This window comes from Benincasa hispida, chromosome 9, assembly GCF_009727055.1.
Source record: "Benincasa hispida cultivar B227 chromosome 9, ASM972705v1, whole genome shotgun sequence".
NCBI classification, from domain to species: Eukaryota; Viridiplantae; Streptophyta; class Magnoliopsida; order Cucurbitales; family Cucurbitaceae; genus Benincasa; species Benincasa hispida.
Window position 1 is genome coordinate 11,081,345 of NC_052357.1, and position 20,380 is coordinate 11,101,724.

Genomic DNA, 20,380 nt, shown 5'->3' on the forward strand with positions numbered 1-20,380 from the left:
CCATGATTTTTTTTCCCACTTCATCCACCAACTCCAACTTGAGACTTAGGTGGCCCTAACCCAAACATTTTCCATCACAAAAAACTACTTGAGGGATATACCATTCTTTTTCCATAACAATAAAACATCTCTATTTCTCTATAATTAGCTATTAGATTTTCATATTAATAAAATCACTAGATTACTTTCTTCAAGCCCCAACCACACAAAAACTAGCTAATTTGCTATAATTGTGTGATAGTTGATACATATAAAACAATTAAATATCATTTTGATAATTTTTAATTTCATGTTAAAAAAATTTAACTCAACATTAATCGACCTTCACTTACTCCTTTAAAATTGAAGATTTAATCCTCATTTCAAATTTTAAAATCATCAATTTTGTCCTAAATATATTGAAGTTTTTAATTCTCTCATCTAGTAACATATATAAATAAATAAATATGTAAATATATTTTGATGTGTATTATGTTTTATTTACGTATTCTACGAATGACATGGCAAGTAGTATATCCACATGTTTAAATATGTTTATTAAATCATTATTTAATTACACATTAAAACAATATTGTACCAAAAAAGACCACACTATTGTTTTATGACATGACTCAAATAATTTTTTTTTAATACACTAGAAATGAAACCAAGAATTTTATTAAAAATATTTGTAGTAATTTTATGATTTAAAACAAGTATCTTCTTAGGAAACTATTTAAAAAGAAAAAAGAAAAAAGAAAAAAGAAAAAAGAAAAAAGAAAAAAGAAAAAAGAAAAAGAATTTAAAGGGGTTAGGTGAGTGGTTAAATTGCAGCAAACATTTTGCTTATAAAATGGTGCTAAAGCTTCCATGGTGGTTCGCTGTACTCCAATAGAAACTTGGAGATTCTTCGTTCCTTTTCAATTTTCCCGTTTTCTCTCTCTCTGCTTCACCAAACCATTTCCACTTACTTACACGCATTCTCCATCTCTCTCTCTATTCGAAAATCATGCCGGTTGACGGTTCTTCAACTGCCGCCTCCACCGTATGCGTCACCGGCGCCAGCGGTTTCATTGCCTCATGGATAGTCAAACTCCTCCTCCAGAAAGGCTATTTCGTAAGAGGAACCGTCAGAAATCCAGGTTTGATCTTCTATTTAACCTAATTCGTATTTTCATATCTCAATCGTATAGTGTGAAATGTCTATGCAATCTGCGGAAATTCCTGTCGATTTTGATCAGGATTAGGAGTTTTTGTTGTTTTACAGAGGATCCGAAGAACGGCCATTTGAGAGAACTCGAAGGTGCGGCGGAGAGGCTCAGTTTGTATAAAGCGGATCTTCTCGATTTCGAAAGCCTTAAAGCGGCGATCGATGGCTGCGATGGCGTTTTCCACACGGCGTCGCCTGTCACTGACGATCCGGTGGGTGATTTGCTCTTCGCATTTTCTCTTTCGATTTCAATTTATTTTTATTTATTTATTTATTTATCCTTTTTTTTTTTCCTTTTTCCTGTTTTAGTTCCCGGGAAAATTAGAATTGGGATGATAATGGTAATGGTATGAGAGAATCCTGAGGGATATATTGCTTCTTTTGTGCATGCGTGGTTTCATATTCATTAATGGCTGGGCCCCACTTTTGAATATGAGTCATTGCAGGGACCCCCATACCCCATCTTATGATTTCGTATTTGGAAGATGACGTTTTTTTCTTTTAAATTTATGGGTTGTAACAAGTATATTAATTTAAATCTTAAATTAATAATGGTATAATTTTGAGAGTGGTATCGATATAAATTCTAAATTTAAGGTTTAAATCGATATAACTATTAATTTAGAGTATACAATTCAAAATTTAAACTCATGGCTATTTTTTTAGAAATATTTTTTCTTTTGAATTTTAAAGTTAAGTTTTGAAAACGTGGAAGTCGATAATAAAATCATAAAAAAATTATTGGAGGTAATCTTTTTAAGCTTAATTTTGTATAATTTAAAACTAAAATTCGAGGCTATATGTTGATAATCGTTTGATGTTTAGCTTTCTATTTTTTAAATTTAAGTTTGGAAATACTACTTTCATCTATATGTTCGCTTGTTTTGTTGTCAATTTTTATTAATATTTTCAAAAAATTATTTCTAAATTTTTAAAACTGAGAAATTAGGTTGTCTCTTTAGTAATCATTTTATTATTTATTTTTTGTTTCCTACATTTTACCAATGTTTTGGAAAACCAGACCATGTTTTGAAAAATATAAAAAATAGTTTTGAAAAACTTGTTTTTATTATTTTAATTTGATTAAGAATTCAAATGTTTTACTTAAAATAGATCTAAATCGTTCTAAGAAATCGAGAGAAAATCTACTTATTTTTCAAAAACTAAAAACCAAAATTCAAATGGTTACCCAACAGAATATTAATGTTTTTAAAAACTTCTATTTATTCTTTGAAATATAACTAAATATTCAAATATCTTTTTTAGAAAGATAAAAACTATAATTAAAAGATAGAGGAAAAAAAGCATAAATTTCAAAAGTAAAAAAACAAACCCAACGTTATTTTTTCTTCTTTTTCTCATTTTTTAAATTTGGTTGACAACGAGCTTTATATAATTTAGTAAAAGTAAATGTAATAAATGAGACTTGAACCTGAATCTAGAGAAGAAAAGTAGATTTATCACTAAGTGAACTAGTAGTTTTGATACTATACAATTATAAATATATATATTATATAAATAGCATAAAATTTAGGAGCCCATACTAAATCCACCCTTGCCTCTTTGTCGTTTTAGAGTATATCCTCTAGGTCATTTTGGTAGCATCTCCATTTAACTGTATAGTTAAGACAATAAAAATTATGCAATAGGTTGAAGTATTTAGGCCAAATCTATGGCCAAACAAGAAAAATCCATCCCTAAAGAGATGAGAGAGCACTCTCTAAAGAACCAAGTTCTAGATCAAAAGCTTTCTATTACAACCTTAAATTTGGCTATTTATAGCCTTACAAAAAAAAAGTTAATTAATTCTAAAGTATTAGTTAAATACTAATTAATCTAAATTAACAACTAAACAAATATTAAACTAAAATATTTTAATTATCCTATAGTTATCCACATCAAAAAAATATGAGCAACCAATATAGCATAATACTTGTACTATCCCCACCCCACACTTTAATTACAATATCTTTGCATATATATATATATATATGACTATTATTTGTCAATATTTTCAAAATAAATTTTCTAACTATATTATATATTTCCCATCTAAAATTGTATAGCTTAACTGAATGGATCGCAGGTATAACAATTTTTGGCTGAACATTGTTAAACATTTAGCTAAACATTTTATCTCGCAATATTTGGCTAAACATTTTGTCTCGCATGTATAACAATGTTATTCAAATATAATAAATCGTGGATCTTATAATTTTAAATTTTATGATATTTTCGTAAAATTGAAAATTACATAATATGTTTCAAAATATAGGAAAATAATTTTAAACAGAATTGGACTAAATTTTACTTTATATGAAAATGTTTATTGATTGCTATATGATTTCCCCCACCCTGTTCTCTTTGTACAATCCGATAGGTTTAGGAGAGTGACAGCAATGGTGGTTGTGGTTTTGTTTAACTTTTGCAGGAGCAAATGGTGGAGCCGGCGGTCAACGGCACAGAGAACGTCATACTTGCGGCGGCCGAAGCCAATGTCCGTCGCGTGGTGTTCACTTCCTCGATTGGTGCAGTCTACATGGACCCCAACCGAGGTCCAGACGACATCGTCGACGAGTCCTGCTGGAGCGATCTCGAGTTCTGCAAGAACACAAAGGTTAAATTTCCTAATAATCACGACTAATTGAAGTGTTTTTATACGCTAATTTCTGATTTATGAATCGAGATCTTGCGATTGAGATGAAATATGAATTTGGGGATTTGCAGAATTGGTATTGCTATGGAAAAGCTGTGGCGGAGCAGGCGGCATGGGAGGTTGCGAAGGAGAAGGGGGTGGATTTGGTGGTGGTGAATCCAGTGCTGGTGCTAGGGCCATTGTTGCAATCCACCATTAATGCGAGCATAATTCATGTACTGAAATACTTGACTGGATCAGCTAAGACGTACGCTAATTCCGTTCAGGCATATGTGCACGTGAAGGATGTGGCTCTAGCTCATATCCTTGTGTACGAGACTCCCTCCGCCGCCGGCCGGTACCTCTGCGCCGAGAGTGTGCTTCACAGAGGGGAGGTTGTTGAGATTCTGGCCAAATTGTTCCCGGAATATCCTGTTCCTACCAAGTAAGTTAACTTCCCTCTAAGCTGTCCATTTTTGTTAACCTGAAAGTAAAATTTACGAGTTTGATCATGGAGTATCTATTTAGTTCCCATAACCTTTTGTTAGGGTAGCTATTTGGTTTTGGTTTTTATTTTTGAAAATTAAGTATATAAACCCTATTTGTTTCTATTAATTTCTTCTACAATTTAGTTAGGAATTCTTCCAAAATTCAAGCAAGTTTTGAAGACTAAAAAAGTGGTTTTAAAAAACTTGATACTGTTTTTAAAATTTGACAAAGAATTCAACCTTTTACTTGAAAAAAGTGAAAATCACGTAGAAGACAATGGTTATCAAAGGAGTCTTATAAATTCATTTTGCCTTATAACTCGCTAAGTTTAACATTTACATTACATGGCATAAGCAGTCCAAAATTAATCAACCACATGTTTTTTTAAAATAATAAATTGTTGGAATATCGTGCAAGCAATAAAGGAATTAACAACAATGATGGGTCACATGAGTATAGTTGGATGATAATCGATATATATATAGAATTCAAATCTTGGCACCATATTTATTGTACTAATGAAACAGGCTTGACTTTTTTTTTAATGAAAAAAATAATGAATTAACAGCGAAAACTGGAGGACTGACATTAGACACACAAAATCTAGATGTATATAGATATAATTAAAATGGAAAAGGGACCATTTATGTGGAGTTTTGCGGACCCAATTTGGATTGGCTACATTATTTATGTGGTAACAAAATAACCTATTATTTCGCCCTATATTAAATAAATACCTAACTTCAAAAATTTTATCTCCTTTTTATAGGTTAGATTGGTAGATTTGAATATTCGATTTCAAGAGAAAGAGCGTGTCAATTATTATTTAAAAAAAAAAAAATTGGGTACAACCTAGGCTTACACCTATCTATTGTGCAGCCTCACCCAATTAAAAATTGTCACGTATCAATTTTTTTAAAAAATTATTATTATTATTATTTTTGGTGTATAGATGAAGGGAAGCATAAGCTGCACCTAAGTCTTGCTCTTATTGCTTAGCTATGTTCATGTTAGTAATATGGATAATTGTCAATAAGTTTATTTTATGAATCTTTGAGGTTTGTATCTATTTGCCTCGTAAACTTTAAAAAGTATATGATGTGTCTCTAAACGATCAATTTTTTTATATGATAAATTGGAAACTTTAAAAGTTAATTAATTTATTAGACATAAAATTGATTCCTTCTTTTTAGTAAAAATATTATTTGAAAAGGACCCTGTTTTTGACATCTAAAACTTGACTAAGATTTTTTTTAAGTTACTTAGTTCTTTTTCACAGCAAGATAATTCTTACCAAACAAATTTAATGATTAAAAAAGTAAAATTAGAAATAAAATAGTCATTAAACATACTGATTTTATCAAGACAAAAGTAGGCTGTACTAAAATTGAAGAAGCAGGGTTCTGTAAAGAAAAGTAGAAGGAACTTGGTATTTTGCCTTGGAATTTTCTAGGGGGTTAAGTAAGGTGTAGTAGGTATACCAAATCTGAACTCTGAATATTTGAATTTGATCAATGATAGAAGCAGCTAACCTTAGTTTCTTAAAGAACTGATGAATCGGAAGTGACTCTTTATTTATCAACCAATAATATTGAAATATACTTGTGGAGCTGAAAGGTTCTCACCAAACCCCTCCTTTGTGATCCTTATCACTTATTGTTGGACTGACCCCAAGTATCTTTCATGGGGGTCTCCACCAGAACACTTTCTAGTTTTCTCTCTCTGTTTTGAAGGTCTTTGAGTAAAAGTCTAAACTCTGTTTGTTATAAGTTATTTCATATGTGTAGACACCTTAATTTTGAAGACTTTTGGGACATTCAAACTCTTTATATTTCTTCCAATGTCAACTTCCATCATATTTATAAACGTTTTTTAATTTGAGTAGAATAGTGAAGAGTAAGGAATTATGAAGTCTAAGGAGTTGTGAACTCCTGGGACCCACAATGTAAGAAATTGATAAGATATAAAATTCATGTTTTTTATAGTAGTGGTACCAACTAACTCTTTGTGCCAAAGAAGGAATGGAGTTCACAAGCTCCTATTTCTCAACTCTTTGGGTCAAACGTACCTAATAAGTGTCTTTTAGGTGAAGTAGAAGCACTTCGGATGTCGTATAGTGTATTAAGACTATGTTTGAGAGTAATTTTAGAATTGTTAAAATTGCTTTTATCCTAATGACATTTCTTTAATTTAATCATTCAACATCTATATAATGTTTAGTTTTATATTTTTAGATAACAATTATCATACCATCAAAATTGATTGAGTTATTTATAACATATTTCAAATGGTTTTCAACATGTGAAAAGTGATATTAACGATTTCAAAATCACTCTCAAACATGCCTTGCATACTATTATAAAATTTAAAGAAGTTTTTGTTAGTTTTTTTTGTATATTTTTATGAGAATAAAGACAACATAAGCATAGTTCAACTAACATGAACTTGTACTATGAATCTTGAAGTCTGAGGTTCAATCCCGACATATTTTATGAGAATAAAGCTACTTATACATGTGTGTGTATGTGTTTAATCAGGTGCTCAGATGAAGTGAACCCAAGGAAGAAGGCATACAAATTTTCCAACAAGAAGCTGAAGGAGTTGGGATTGGAGTTCACTCCAGCAAAGCAGTGCCTATACGACACCGTTAAGAGCCTACAAGAGAAAGGTCATCTCCCAATTCCCAATTCTGCTCGACCAGCAGATTCCATTACAATTCAATCTTGAATCTTAGTTATAGAGAACTGTATGCTTAGAGTTTGGGCAACTCAATCGAAATAATCTCTTTTAATCTTTCAATGTTTCTCATGAGTTGTTCCTATTTTACACAACGTGAATCAAAGTAAGTTTCTCTACAAAACTCACATCTAAATTTTTATGATCTCTATGTGATTGATTTTGCAGCAATTTTTCTTTCTTTTTGATTGTGGAGTTGGGAGTGAAAAGATCAATGATATAAATTTTATGTCAATTGAGCTATGCTTTTATTGCATTTCCATCAAGTTTGATGAGTTACTCTTACTCCTAACTCCTTGGTCTTTTTATCAAGCAAGATATCAATTGAAAGTGAGAGACTATTTGATTATATTGATTATTTGGTTAACTAAATTTTTATACTTTCAATTTTGTATTTAATAAGTTTTTAAACTTTCATTTTATGTATAATAATCATTGACATGGATCTACTCGACAATTTTTTAAAAGTATCACAAAACTTATTAGATAAAATTAAAAGTTTAATGATCTATTACACGCAAAAATCGGTTTAATGTCTAATAGACATAAAATTGAAAGTGCATGGACTTATTTGGCACAAATATGTAAATTTAGAGACTAAAATTATAATTTAACTTAAAATAATGGTTAAACCATCATTTTGGTCTCTATACTAGTTTGTTTAATTTTAAATATTTCAATAAATCTTAAATTTAGTCTTTCAAAGTTAATTTTTAGTGAAGTTGATTAAATAATAATAATAGTTTTCATGCAAAAAGATATAATATGTGATTTATGTTTTCAAAATTTATAGTAAAAATGCTATTAGATAATAAAAAGTTTTTTTTTTTTAAAAAATAATAAATTAGCATTGGAGACTAAATTTAATATTTATAAAAGTGCAGAGACCATAATTGGATAGTTCAATGAATAGGGACTAAATTTGAAATTTTAAAAGGGACCAAAATTGTATTTTAACCTAAATTTCAGGGACCAAAATAGGATTTAACCCTAGGTTAAAATACGTCTTATTTAGTTTCTAAACTTTTAAAAAATGTTTATTTTGGTCCCTATTGTTAAGATTATATTAGCATTTTAAAGATGAAATCTGTTTAAGAATAAAACTGCATCTAGTATAGGTGGAGTAAGATGAAGGTGAAATAAAATATCAACAACAATGTGCCAAAATAGTGAACGGCCAAAATTTTAGACGTAAAATGACTTTTATGATTTTCTAAAGAAAAACTCTTTACCACCTAATTCAAAGTTGAACCCTAGATTTTTTAGCATGCATGACTAACTTATTTGGTAACCTAGTCATCCAAAAATACAAAGTCCTCTCATCAATATGTTTAATAATTAACAAAATCTTAATAACAGAAACCAAAATAAACACCTTTAAAAAGTTCAAGGACTAAAATGGACATTTGTTAAAGTTTAGAGACCAAAACAGAAAAAATTCAAAGTTCAGAGACCAAAGTAGAATCTAAACCTTTAACCTAAAATAATTTATAAACATAATCATGTCATAATCGCCCCCATATCATTGTACACTTTTTCATACTTTTCATAGGAAGAGAACTTTAATTATTAAACACATTAGGTCATTCAAAAAAGCAAATTAGAAATAAAAGTATACAACAAAATAATTTTTCATAAAATTTTTGTTATTAGAATAGAAAAGTACTTGTAAAAATAGCTTTTAAGGGGCCCTCTATCTTTCTTCCTAGTTCTTACAAAAGGAGACTCACAACAGCGGTTCTCCTTTCTTTTTGCAAAGAAGTAAAAGGGGAAGTAACAATAATATAATAAGTTTTTTTTTAAAAAAAAACATGATCAAGATAGATATCAAACGTTGAATTTGGTTTCGTTTGGTGATGATTTCATTTTAGTTATTAGTTTTTGAAATCTACTATGGGTGTTTTCTCCTAAATTCTATGCTATGATTCTCATAATTATTGGAAAAATATTCAAATTCTTAGTTAAATTCTTTTTTAAAAAATTATGAAAACTACTGTTTCAATGAGTGTTTATAAGGTTAATTTTCACAAATAAAAAAACCAAATAGTCATTAAACGAGGTTTTAGTTTTTTTTTTTCCTATTTTTAAAAATTAAGCTTTCTTTTAGTCATGTACTTATTTGTTGTGCTATCCACTTTTCAGAAATATTTTTGGAATCTAACCCAAAAATTAAAAAAATCTATTAATTTTTTTTAAAAAAAAATTTGCATTAAATTTGAAATTTGACTAATCCTTCAAATGTGTTAGAATTGTGGGAGGAAAAAAAATCCCAAACAATAGTGAGAAATGCATATATGATTAAAAAAAGTCCAAAAGTGCAACTTTTGTCCAGCAACAAGGATGCCCTCTCACAAATGAATATCAACAACGCTAAAAATTCATACCAAAATGAGCATAACTCAACGATTTCAAGATCAGAGATTCGATTCACCAAAGAAAAAAAAATAATAAAAAAATAAGAGCGGAACCAGCATCAAGGTTCAAAATATAAATTCTAAATGTAAATAACCAACCACATTGCAAGAAGTAATAAGCTAACAGAACTGATTCTAGCTGTCTTCTGTATCCAACTCAGTTTATACACAAAAACATTGCTAAAATTTACCCCATTGAAAGAAGTGGCGAATATCCCATCATGGAATTTACAAGCCATCATTACAAAAAAAGGAAAGGGGAAAAAAAAGAAAAAAGAACTCGGAAGTTAATTACACTGAGGCAAGGTTCAAAGCTACCGATGGGTTTCTTTATAGTTCCAAGTTTTTCAAAGCCTCTGGCATTTTCTCATTAACAGTAAGCTTGATTTCACCATCTTTTTCTCCTTTCTCTGCTGTTTGTGTCTCTATACATTCTTGAAACCTAAAGCAACTGATGAGATGGTCATTAGTTAACCCAGCCACCTGCATGAATGTATAGATTACTGTTGGTCCTACGCTTCGAAATCCTCTCTTTACGAGATCCTTGCTAATCACCTCTGCTTTCGACGTCTTATCCGGGACTTGACGTGGGTACCGAAACTGACTGATGATAGGTTTATGGTTCACAAAGTTCCACATGTACACGTTAAAGGAACCAAATTCATCAATTACCTGCAGCACAATTGAAAAGAGGTAAAGATAATAGTTAAATACATTTCTTCTCCTCTCTCTCTCTCTCTTCTTTAGTTGGTTTGAGATTAGACATTGTAAACATGACATATGAACAACTTAAAGAAACCAAACCCATCAATGACCTGCATTGCAATCGAAAATGGAAACGATATGACAGGTTATAAATCAATAGGTGGGTAGGGGAGCAACTGTGTGTGTTTGCATGCCAGACAAGATGAGAGTTCTCAAACAGAGCGCATTCAGATTCAACATCAACAACATGTCTGTTTTATGCAACAAAACAAACAAATATACAATTCGAAAGGAGAGGCAAGAGTTAGCATCTACCTTGCACATTTGACGACCATTTTCAATGATAGCTCGAACCTTGAGTTCTGACAGTAAAGAAGTAGCAGCACTTCCAGGAGCAACCATCTTTTTCTCGTTTAACTTTGAAACGACATTTGGGTCGAAGTCCAAAAAGATTTCCCTTAAGTACACATTAGCATACCATTGAGGTAATTGCTTGAATAATGATATGATAATACTACACTCACTGTTAAGAAAATAATCATAATAATAACCTCAGCAGTAAAGTAATACCTAAATAGATATCTTTTGTTGAGGATGGCAGGCCATGTAAGTTCAGCCAACGCGCCCGATAGGCAAAGAAGTTCAAACAATTTTCTGCAAGTGGTGATTTTTTGGTGATTAAAGATAAAGTAGTTGAATGGAGTTTGATGCAAAGATTGAAATATAGAAAATCTGAAACTTCATAAAGTTACGCACTTGTCGTCATGAACTGGTACTCCCCATTCTTCATCATGAAAAGCAGCATAACATGGATCTAGTAAAGAAAGAAAAGCAATCATGCTTAGGGCCCCAACCAAACTTGAAAAGATCTTAGAAAGATAAGAGTTAAGATTATCAAGTCTACATGAGTCATGAGATAAGTAGCCATAGCCTCAAGGAAAGCATAAGCAATTTTAGTGATAACCGGAATATACTAAGTGGTGCACATAACGTTGAACATTTCAATCCCACATTTGCTTAATGAAAAACTAGACACACAATCTATGGACAAAGGTAAAAATGAAAGACGATGTTCAAGTCGTTTGTGATGAAACAAAAGCTAGAATAGTCACTAGGATAGAGAAGATGGATTTTTGTGAGGTGGGGTGTTAGGAAATGGACTTATATTAGAGAGAAGAGATAGTAAAATTTGTAGGTTATACAATGCACCTCCTTGAGGAAAAATATGTAAAACAATTTTCATCATTAAAATACTTCACAGTATCATTTCTTTAACAACTCTTGAGCCCCAGCTAGTCACGAACTTAACTACATTGTGGCCACCAATGCTAATGATTTCTCCTAGAGTATACATGGCACAGTGAGGTATGAAGAGCCGTATCAGATAGCAAGAGTAAGACCAATAATGAGAAGAAAATCAACCACTCGAGATATATGAACCTAACCAATCAAAACAGCAAATGTTCTGCACGTTGCTTACTCGAAACTCTCCACATTTTATGATTATAGTCCATTAAGATCATAAAAAGAACATTCCTAGAACCCACATTGATATAATGAAATTCATTCTTTCATGTACTAATAAACTTGACAATCCTCATAACTTAGTCACCGACTAAATGGCCAATGCTGACAAGATAAGAACGCCATTATTATCTTAAGTCACCGACTAAATGGCCAATGCTGACAAGATAAGAACGCCATTATTATCTTAACCCTCTTTCGCTAACAGAAACAAACAGAAAATTTAAACTAAATGTACAAGTACCTGTATTAGGCGTTACCCAAGCACATCGTTTTTTGGACTCTAGGCAACCAACTGTATCCGCCACCACTGCCACCACCGCCGCACTTTCAACGCCAACCTTTTCAACGGACTTACCAGCCCCCTTAACCGTACTATTTTGCTTTCTCCTCAAATTCGGACCGCGCTGTCTCGTACCTCTGGCGCTAGACGCCCGGCTATTAAAAGAATCCGACGATGCATCAGAAGAACACGAGGCATTCATCGACAGATTGAGAATCGCCTGGTGGCGGTCCTGTTGCCTCAAAACCGATGGGACTGTAACGCATTGAGGTGGCGACAATGGCACCCTTTTGTCCTTTGATTCAACTTCTTGGCGAGGCTTTTCAAGCTTCTTCAATGGCTTCACACCAGGTTTTCTAGTCTCTACTATACGCGCTTTGTTCCCTGTAGGCCCAAGTACCGGTCGTGAATCGGAATCCGCCACATTCATAGACCGGATTCTCGGAGGGCCTGACATTTCAGTGAAATTTTTCTGTTCTCAATTCAAAAATGCACAAACAGAAACACAGATAATAATCTCCAGAATCACAAATTGGGGTGTCGAAATCAACCAAGGGTCGGATTAAAGAAACAAAAAAAAAAAAAAAAAAGGAACCCCTTTACTTCATTTGAGCGAAAAAGGTCAAAAGGGGTTTGAAACAGTAGGGTTTGGGAGTGAAATGAGAAAGAAGAAGAGGCAGAACCCTAAGTGGGGTTGAAAAATGGAGCGACATTGATGAAGAAAAAACAGCTCAAAGGGGGAAAAACTTATCTGGAAGTAGATGATGAAAAATTCGCAACGGCCATGATTGTGTTTGAGAGTATGAAAATCAAAAGAGAAAGAAGAGAGAGAAATAGAAAAATATGGGAAAGTGGGAGAAAAATTTTCGAGGGTTGAGAACCAAAATTTTGTTCGACTTTCCTGCTGGAGAAAGCAACGAATCGAGAGAGAGAGAGAGAGAGAGAGAGAAGGGTGAGAGAAAGGGAAAATCACAGACCAATTGTGAACTGCCACGTCAGAATCGCTGGGGACTGTGGACGTTGAGCTGGAAAAATTATTCAACCTAGCACCTTTTTATGCAAATTCAAATTTTATTTCCATAGGGACCAAAATGCAACCTCTTGAAATTGAATACACTTGATGATGAGATTCACGTTTTGGCGAGCCGTTTGAGAATTATCTCTTTCTCTTTTTTTTCTCGAGCTGAAAATCGGATTGTTCATTATGTAGTCTATTATGTCATCGATTATGGATGTTCAAATGATCGGACATCCGAATAATTCGAACTATCCAATCTAAATTGTAAAGGTTGGATTTTATGTTGGATTTTTTTAATATTTTTTGGGATTGGATTGGATTCGGGCTACACGTTTAAAAATTCGAATTGATCCAACCCAACCTGAATTTCTAATATTATATATATATAAATATTGTAGCTTATATATATTTTTGTGGTTTTTATGTTTATATGAAGTTTAATTAATCATTTGTGGATAATTTAATTTGATTAATTACGATGTGAATTCAAACTTAATTCATCATGTTTCGGTTTTAAGTTAAATTTAATCGATTATTTTATGGACTTGAGTTTGAATTTGGTTGTTGATCTTTTGTAATATTCACATGTTGCTTTAATTGTACTATGCAATTTTTGGTGAATTTACGGTAAAGATTCTTTGTGTTCTTTTTCTATTATTTTTGTATAATAATATTGTTATATTATTGTGTCTTGTTGTTGAATGAGAAAGTTTGGACCAATCACAAATTCTCATATCATTTATCAAATAAATGACAAAATTACCAATAATTGAATTTGAGACTATTTAAAAGTTGACATGTATCCCAAATTGGAATTAAAGACTGAAGTTGGTAAATCCCGATGACATCACATGTTTTCATCATGAACTTGGATTGAATAAAATTAATTTGTCCTTAATTTGGCTCCAAGGGCCAAATTAGACCCAAATCTAATTAAATGGGCTAAGGCCTAGGTCCATGAACCAACCAACCCGCCCAAGCCTATCAAGCCTCTTGAGAATTTTATAAATAGAGGAGCTCTCTTCATTTGATGGGGTCGGCAATTCTATGTTCCAGAGAGCTCAAAAAGAATTCTCCCAATAATCAGAAGACTTATAGACTCCTAAAGCTACACACTCCTTAGAGATACAAATGAAGAAACTGTGAAGTTCGTTAGCATAAGCGGAGATTGGCCCAATTTTAATTTCACATAACAAAAAATTAGAGACAAACAATTATGCATAAAACAAAACAATTTACAGCATGCATTAATAGGAAAAAGGAAGAGGAAACTGCATTACCCTTGATGAATCAAAAATCTTCACGAATGATCACAAACAAGAAACCGTCGAACTGGTCATGAACAATTTGTGAGGACACTATCACAAGAATTTCCTTTGTATTCTGTGTAGGGGATGAGAATAACATGAAGTATGGGCTCTCTCTTTCTTTTGAGAAGGGTGAGTGATTTTGAGAGAAATAAGTCTTTTGTGAGAATTAGGAAAATCCCAAAGAACCTTCACACTAGAGATTCTGTGAAGAAGACGATCATTTTGAATAATCAAAATAACCACCCTTAAACGTACTGCAATCAAAGAAAAAAGAGGGGGAGGGAATTGTAACTCCCTTCCAAATTAATTTTTTTGGAAAAATTAATTTAAAATATATATATAACAACCACCTTATCATATAATATATATTAACAACCACCTTATCATATAATATATATTAAACTATGTGTTATATCAAATATAACACATAACCTATAGTTTATATTGTGTCAAATACAATATGATCTATAGTTTTATTTCTCCACTACACATTTATACTAAATTTAATTATATGAATCTTATTCATATAATTAATATTTGAATCATATTTAAATATTTATTTTCTCTCAATTAAATTTTATAATGTATCAAATATATTATATGAATTATATCAATATAATTAATTTTAATTAATTATATCATATATAATTAATTCCCTCAAATAATTTAAACCATTCAAATTAATCCAAAATTAATTCTTAATAATCCCTGTTAAGCTACAGAGGGGATCTTATGGACCTAGATTGAAGCTCCAATGGTAATTGAATAATTAATTAAATTTCTTTAATTAACTTATTCAATAAATATTAACTTCTGGTCACTCCACTAAAGACCGACAACTGTACTTTTTGCACTACAGATATATTTCTGTGACCATTGGATATAACCAGTCAACAGTACGACAACCTTTCACAGATTGCTCGTAAGTACATTTGGGCCAAAATTACCGTTTTTCCCTGTAGTTAGATCTAACTCCATAAGTATCACTGATCCTTCTAATGAACAATAAGTCATAGTCCAACTATGACCAAATCCCTCTCGGACCAAGAGATGGTATGGTACCACATTGTTCAAGCTCTGGAATCAACCCTTAAGAGAGCAATTTATCTACTTACCTAGACGTTGGGGAAGAAGTGAATTTCTTCTTGTGTAGCTATGTTCTCAACTCCCCAATCAGACGAATCTCCAGAATGGTGGGCTTATTGAGTCGGCAATCTGGTCACTTTCACCCATACAAATCAAAGAATCACCTTCATAAGCAGGAGTTTACAACTCACTCAGGATCTAGATTATGTCACCTATGGTCATCTTGGTGAAATGTAAGTCTCAATTGTGAATAGCGTTATACAGTAAGCCTATTCATTTTGTGGTCTGGTCTTATAAAAACTCCTTTGTATATAATACTCCCACTCACATGCCTCTACATGAATGATCAAGATCAGATCATTTGTAGCACTTTACAACAATTGTAACATCTAACAAGCAGGTCGTATTCGTAGTATCACAAGGATAAGGTACCCAGCCTTATCCATCTACTATAGACCATTTAGGTTATCATTTAAACATGATCCACCTGCATGACCCTACATACATGTTTAAGCTACATAAGATAATCTTGGATTTTAGTTTATTGGTTTGTGGTTTGTGGGTTAATGTTATTAAATATCGAATAAAACATCTCATATTTTATTAAATAAATAAAAATTTGTACATTACAATTACAAACTACATGACCCACGAGATTTAGGACATCAACCCTAACAATCACCCGTTTGTCCTAAAGTTAGTAGGGTGTATATCATAAAAGTCATACTAATATAAAAGTACACATAAAACAATAAACTAGGGCATCATACGCGCCCAGTACAAAATCTTCCATTTTCCCTAGACTAACTGTGGTCTGTTCAGTAGACTCTTGCCCTACTGGTGATCCTCAAACATCTTAGCCATAAGGGTCTTTGTAAATAAATCAGCAACGTTGTGCTCGAAGCTATTTGCATGATGATCACGTCCCCTCGATGCACAATCTCTCGGATGAGATGATACTTCTGCTCTATGTGCTTCCCGCGCTTGTGATTCCTAGGCTCTCGGGAATTAGCCACAATACCACTATTATCACAATAAAGAATGATGAGTTTTGACATGTCTAGAACCACTTTTAGACAGTCAGAAATTTCTTGAGCCACACAGCTTTCTAGCAGCTTCACAAGCCGCCACGTACTCAGCCTCCATAGTGGAGTCAGCAATGCACCCCTGCTTAGTGCTCCTCCAGACTACCGCCCCTCCGATAAAAGTGAACACCGATCATGATGTGGATTTTCTAGAATTCTTATCAGTTTCGAAATCAGAATCTATGTTGATGGAATGTACAAGCATGCAACGGAAGCAATCAAAATCAATAAACACTCTAATTACATTTAATTTAAGTTATAAAAGCATGCAAAATAGTTTTTTTTTTCAACAAATAGGATTTCAGAATTGTTACCTTTGAAGAAATCCTCTGAATCCAAGCTGCTCTTCACAAATTCTGAGCTTCAAATCCACAGTGTACCACCAAGAGATCTTCTCTACTATTCTTAGCCTTGGATATGAGTGGTGGAACTCTGATTTGAAGTGAATTGAGAAGGGAGATGGAGAGGGTTTAAGAGGAAGATAAAATTTTGCAGAATTTCCCAAAATTCCAGCAACTTTCTTCCTTAATCTGAAAAATTTTGAGAGTTTTTATGTCACTTCTTTATACAAGCACAAAAGAAATTAGTCAATGCCACTTCAATTTGATGAAGGAAGTGGGTTAGGTGTTGTAAATCAATGAATCCACTTTAAACTTCCAAGAAATTGGAAATTTCTACTAAGTGCAATTTCTTAATTATATTCAATTTTCAAATAAAATTGAATTGAAAGTCAATTTCCAAAATTGAATTTTATTAAATTGAAATTTATCTAGTTTAAATAATTAATTAAACAAATTTAATTCATTAATTAATTAATAATTTAATATCAAATATTAAATTAATTCAACACTTATACATGAATTCTATTCATGTAATTAATATTTAAATCAATATTTAAATATTTTATACTCTCCAATTTTGTTTAATTTTGATAAATTAAATGTTTAATTATATCGAATATAATTATTCAAACCCTAATTTGAAATTCAACATTTCAAATTCAAAACCTAATTTGCAACTTTAACACTTCAAATTGAAACCCTAAATTCAATTGGAACATTTCAAATTAAAATTCAATTTGAATACTCAATTTTGATTTTGAACATTACAAAATCACTCAATTCACTAATCCAAGGTGTTCATGTTTTATGAGCTAGTAGAGGGACCTTATGAACCTACAGATCATGGGCTTCAACGATCTGAGATTAACCAACTAAACTCTTTAACCTAATTAATAACCATTTGTTAACTACGGGTCACTCCCCTGAAGCTTAGTAGTTGCACTTTCCTCACTGTAGATATATTGTGTCCACTCGATATAACCATGATGAGTAAGTTAACCCTTCACAGGTTGTTCATAATAATGGTTGGGTCAATAGTGATGGGGTTGATGCCCTAAATCTCGTAGGGTTCTATAGTTTGTAAACATTATCGAACAAACTCATTGTGTATTTAATAAAATATATGATATTTTATTCAAATTCATTGTCTATAAAATATATGATATTTTAGTTAAATTAACCACAAACCAATAAACTGACATCCAATGTTATCTTTGTAATTTAAACATGTATATAGAGACATATGGGTGGATCATGTTTAAGTAATAACCTAAATGGTATGTAGTAGATGGATAAGGTTGGGTACCTTATCCTATTGACACTACCAGTATGGCCAACTTTGTAGGTGTTACAATTGTTGTAAAATGCTACAAATGATCTGATCCTGATCATTCATGTATAGACATGTGAGCGGGAATATTCTCTACAAAGGAGTTTGTATAAGACCGGACCAAGAAATGTTTAGTTTCATTATATAATATCGTTCATAATAGAGACTTACATTTCACCAAGATGACCACTGGTAACATAACCTGAATCTTGAATGAGTTGTGAACTCCTGCCTATGAGGATGATCCTTTGATTTGTATGGGTGAGAGTGGCCAGATCGTCGACTCAACAAGCCTACTATTTTGGGGATTCTTCTAATTGGGGAGCTGGGAACACAACTACTCAAGATGGAGTTCACTCATTCCCCGAGACAGGGGTAAGTAGATAAAATGTTCCCTTAAGAGCTGATTAACATGTTGTAATTTATAAATAAATGCATATCTTGTTTATTGTTTATTGTAAAATTTATATTCAATGAAAAATAGATTTGGGTCGATCTTGCTTCCGCTTAAGGTTCTCTTCTCAGAGAGTTCCTTCACATAGTTATTTTAACCTCAAGATTACCTTTTGTTCCTTAAGTTCCACTAATTCTCTAATGAACAATTGGTTTGAGATCCAATCACCAAACCGAATCCCTCTTGGGCCAATGAGAGGGTGGGGCCCCTTGTTCAAGACTCGAAGTCAACACTTAAGGGAACAACCTCTTTACTATCCTTGAAAACAGGGTAAAAGTAAATTCCATCTTGCACCTTATGTCCCCAACTATCTACCCGGACTTACCCCTGAAATAGGAGGCTTATTGAGCCGGCGTTGTTGAGCCAACCTTCACCTATGAAAATCTAAGGATAATTCTGAATAAACAGGAGTTCATAGTTAGCTCAGGATTAAGGTTAAGTTACTTAGGTCATCGCTTTGAAATAGTCAGTCTTAAATAGTAAACAACATTATAAAGTAAGAGTGACTTATTTCTTGGTCCGATCTTATGCAAACTCATTGCACAGGATGCCCACACTCCTCATATCACCACATGAACGAATCAAGATAACTTCATTTGTAGCACTTTCCAATAAATTGTAACAACTACAGAATGGGCCACATCCGATTGTGTTACTAGAATAAGGCACCCAATCTTATTCATATACTATAGATAATTTTGACTATTTACTCGAACCTAATCCACTTTTATGTCTCCACATAAAGTTCAAGTACTCATGTAATAGTCATGAATCTTTTAGTTTATTGGATTTATTTCTAACACGAAATAAGCAATTTATATATTCAATAACAACTTTATTTTTTTTACAGAATAAATTTATCATTTACAAACCACGAGTTTATGACATAAAACCTAACACGTGTGTCCTGTAAGGATCAGATCCTTAGAACCATATATGAACATGTAGTCTCTCATTCTTCGTAGATACTTGAGGATGTTCTTAACGATGGTCTAGTGATCAAATCCTGGATTAGACTAATATCTACTGACTATCCTCACTGCATAGCAGATGTCAGGTCTAGTACATAACTGAAGGAGCTCTTGAACAAGAGTCCCTATGAGCGGAAGCGGATCTTTCCACTTTCATTATGACAGAATTACCACACATACATTCTAACAAACAGATATGCATCGAAACACTAATTACTGGCATGTTTTAACAAATAAATACAAAATACCAAACGTACCAGTTGAAGACTTTCTTCAATAGAACTCGGTCCAACGTGAGCGAACTCCTCTCGTCCAGCAAGCAATCGCTCAACAACACCACGGTCGTCTACACAAACATCAGCGCACGAACACAAGGCAACCGGGGACGACATCACCACTCAAAGCCCTCAGTATTCTCGGAGTGAGAATCCAAAGGGTGGACTTTGATGGAATTGGTAGAGGGAAGGAGGAAAAGTGATCGTGTACTACGAACAAGCAAGTGGGAGAAAGAAGAAGACTATCGTATAGTCGGGTGTGCTTGATTGTTTAGAGCGGGGTACACGATCGTGTAGTAAACACTAAGCGATCGTCTATCAAAAGGTAAGCGATCGTTTAGTTACACTTGACATGCTAAGCGATCGTCTAGGAAAAGTAAGCGATTGTTTAGATAATCGCAGGTAATCGTTTAGGCAACATGGGTATTCAATCGTTTAGGAAGGCGGACGCTATTGTATAGGCTCTCAACACTAATCGATCGTCTAGTAATCAAACTGTGAGCATTTCAAATCTTTTGAAAAATGAAAAAAAATT

The 20,380-nt window shown here is 32.6% G+C and overlaps 2 protein-coding genes across 2 annotated transcripts; one reads left to right on the forward strand and one right to left on the reverse strand.

Annotated features, from left to right (window-relative positions):
• The first annotated feature begins 820 nt into the window (after window positions 1-820).
• LOC120086819 (cinnamoyl-CoA reductase 1-like) lies at window positions 821-7,220 on the forward strand. The gene is made up of 5 exons (XM_039043623.1): window positions 821-1,121; window positions 1,247-1,401; window positions 3,621-3,806; window positions 3,917-4,269; window positions 6,851-7,220. The coding sequence occupies exons 1-5, from the start codon at window positions 989-991 to the stop codon at window positions 7,038-7,040; spliced, it is 1,017 nt and encodes a 338-aa protein (XP_038899551.1). The 5' UTR covers window positions 821-988; the 3' UTR covers window positions 7,041-7,220.
• Window positions 7,221-9,573: 2,353 nt separating this feature from the next.
• Window positions 9,574-12,895, reverse strand: LOC120087289 (probable GMP synthase [glutamine-hydrolyzing]). Its single transcript, XM_039044236.1, has 5 exons — window positions 11,937-12,895; window positions 10,925-10,982; window positions 10,739-10,822; window positions 10,484-10,625; window positions 9,574-10,135 (listed from the first exon to the last, which is right to left on the reverse strand). Exons 1-5 carry the CDS (start codon window positions 12,430-12,432, stop codon window positions 9,794-9,796), a joined length of 1,122 nt encoding a protein of 373 aa, XP_038900164.1. The 5' UTR covers window positions 12,433-12,895; the 3' UTR covers window positions 9,574-9,793.
• Window positions 12,896-20,380: the final 7,485 nt, after the last annotated feature.

What these genes read in the sequence shown, in the direction of transcription:
- LOC120086819 (XM_039043623.1), top strand. Translation starts at nt 989, where the DNA reads ATGCCGGTTGACGGTTCTTCAACTGCCGCCTCCACCGTATGCGTCACC. An exon ending in AGGAACCGTCAGAAATCCAG is followed by an intron (nt 1,122 to 1,246) that starts GTTTGATCTTCT and finishes GTTGTTTTACAG; the next exon opens with AGGATCCGAAGAACGGCCAT. An exon ending in GAATATCCTGTTCCTACCAA is followed by an intron (nt 4,270 to 6,850) that starts GTAAGTTAACTT and finishes GTGTTTAATCAG; the next exon opens with GTGCTCAGATGAAGTGAACC.
- LOC120087289 (XM_039044236.1), bottom strand. Translation starts at nt 12,432, where the DNA reads ATGTCAGGCCCTCCGAGAATCCGGTCTATGAATGTGGCGGATTCCGAT. An exon ending in TTGGGTAACGCCTAATACAG is followed by an intron (nt 10,983 to 11,936) that starts GTACTTGTACAT and finishes TTTCTTTACTAG; the next exon opens with ATCCATGTTATGCTGCTTTT. An exon ending in ATGGTCGTCAAATGTGCAAG is followed by an intron (nt 10,136 to 10,483) that starts GTAGATGCTAAC and finishes ATTGTGCTGCAG; the next exon opens with GTAATTGATGAATTTGGTTC.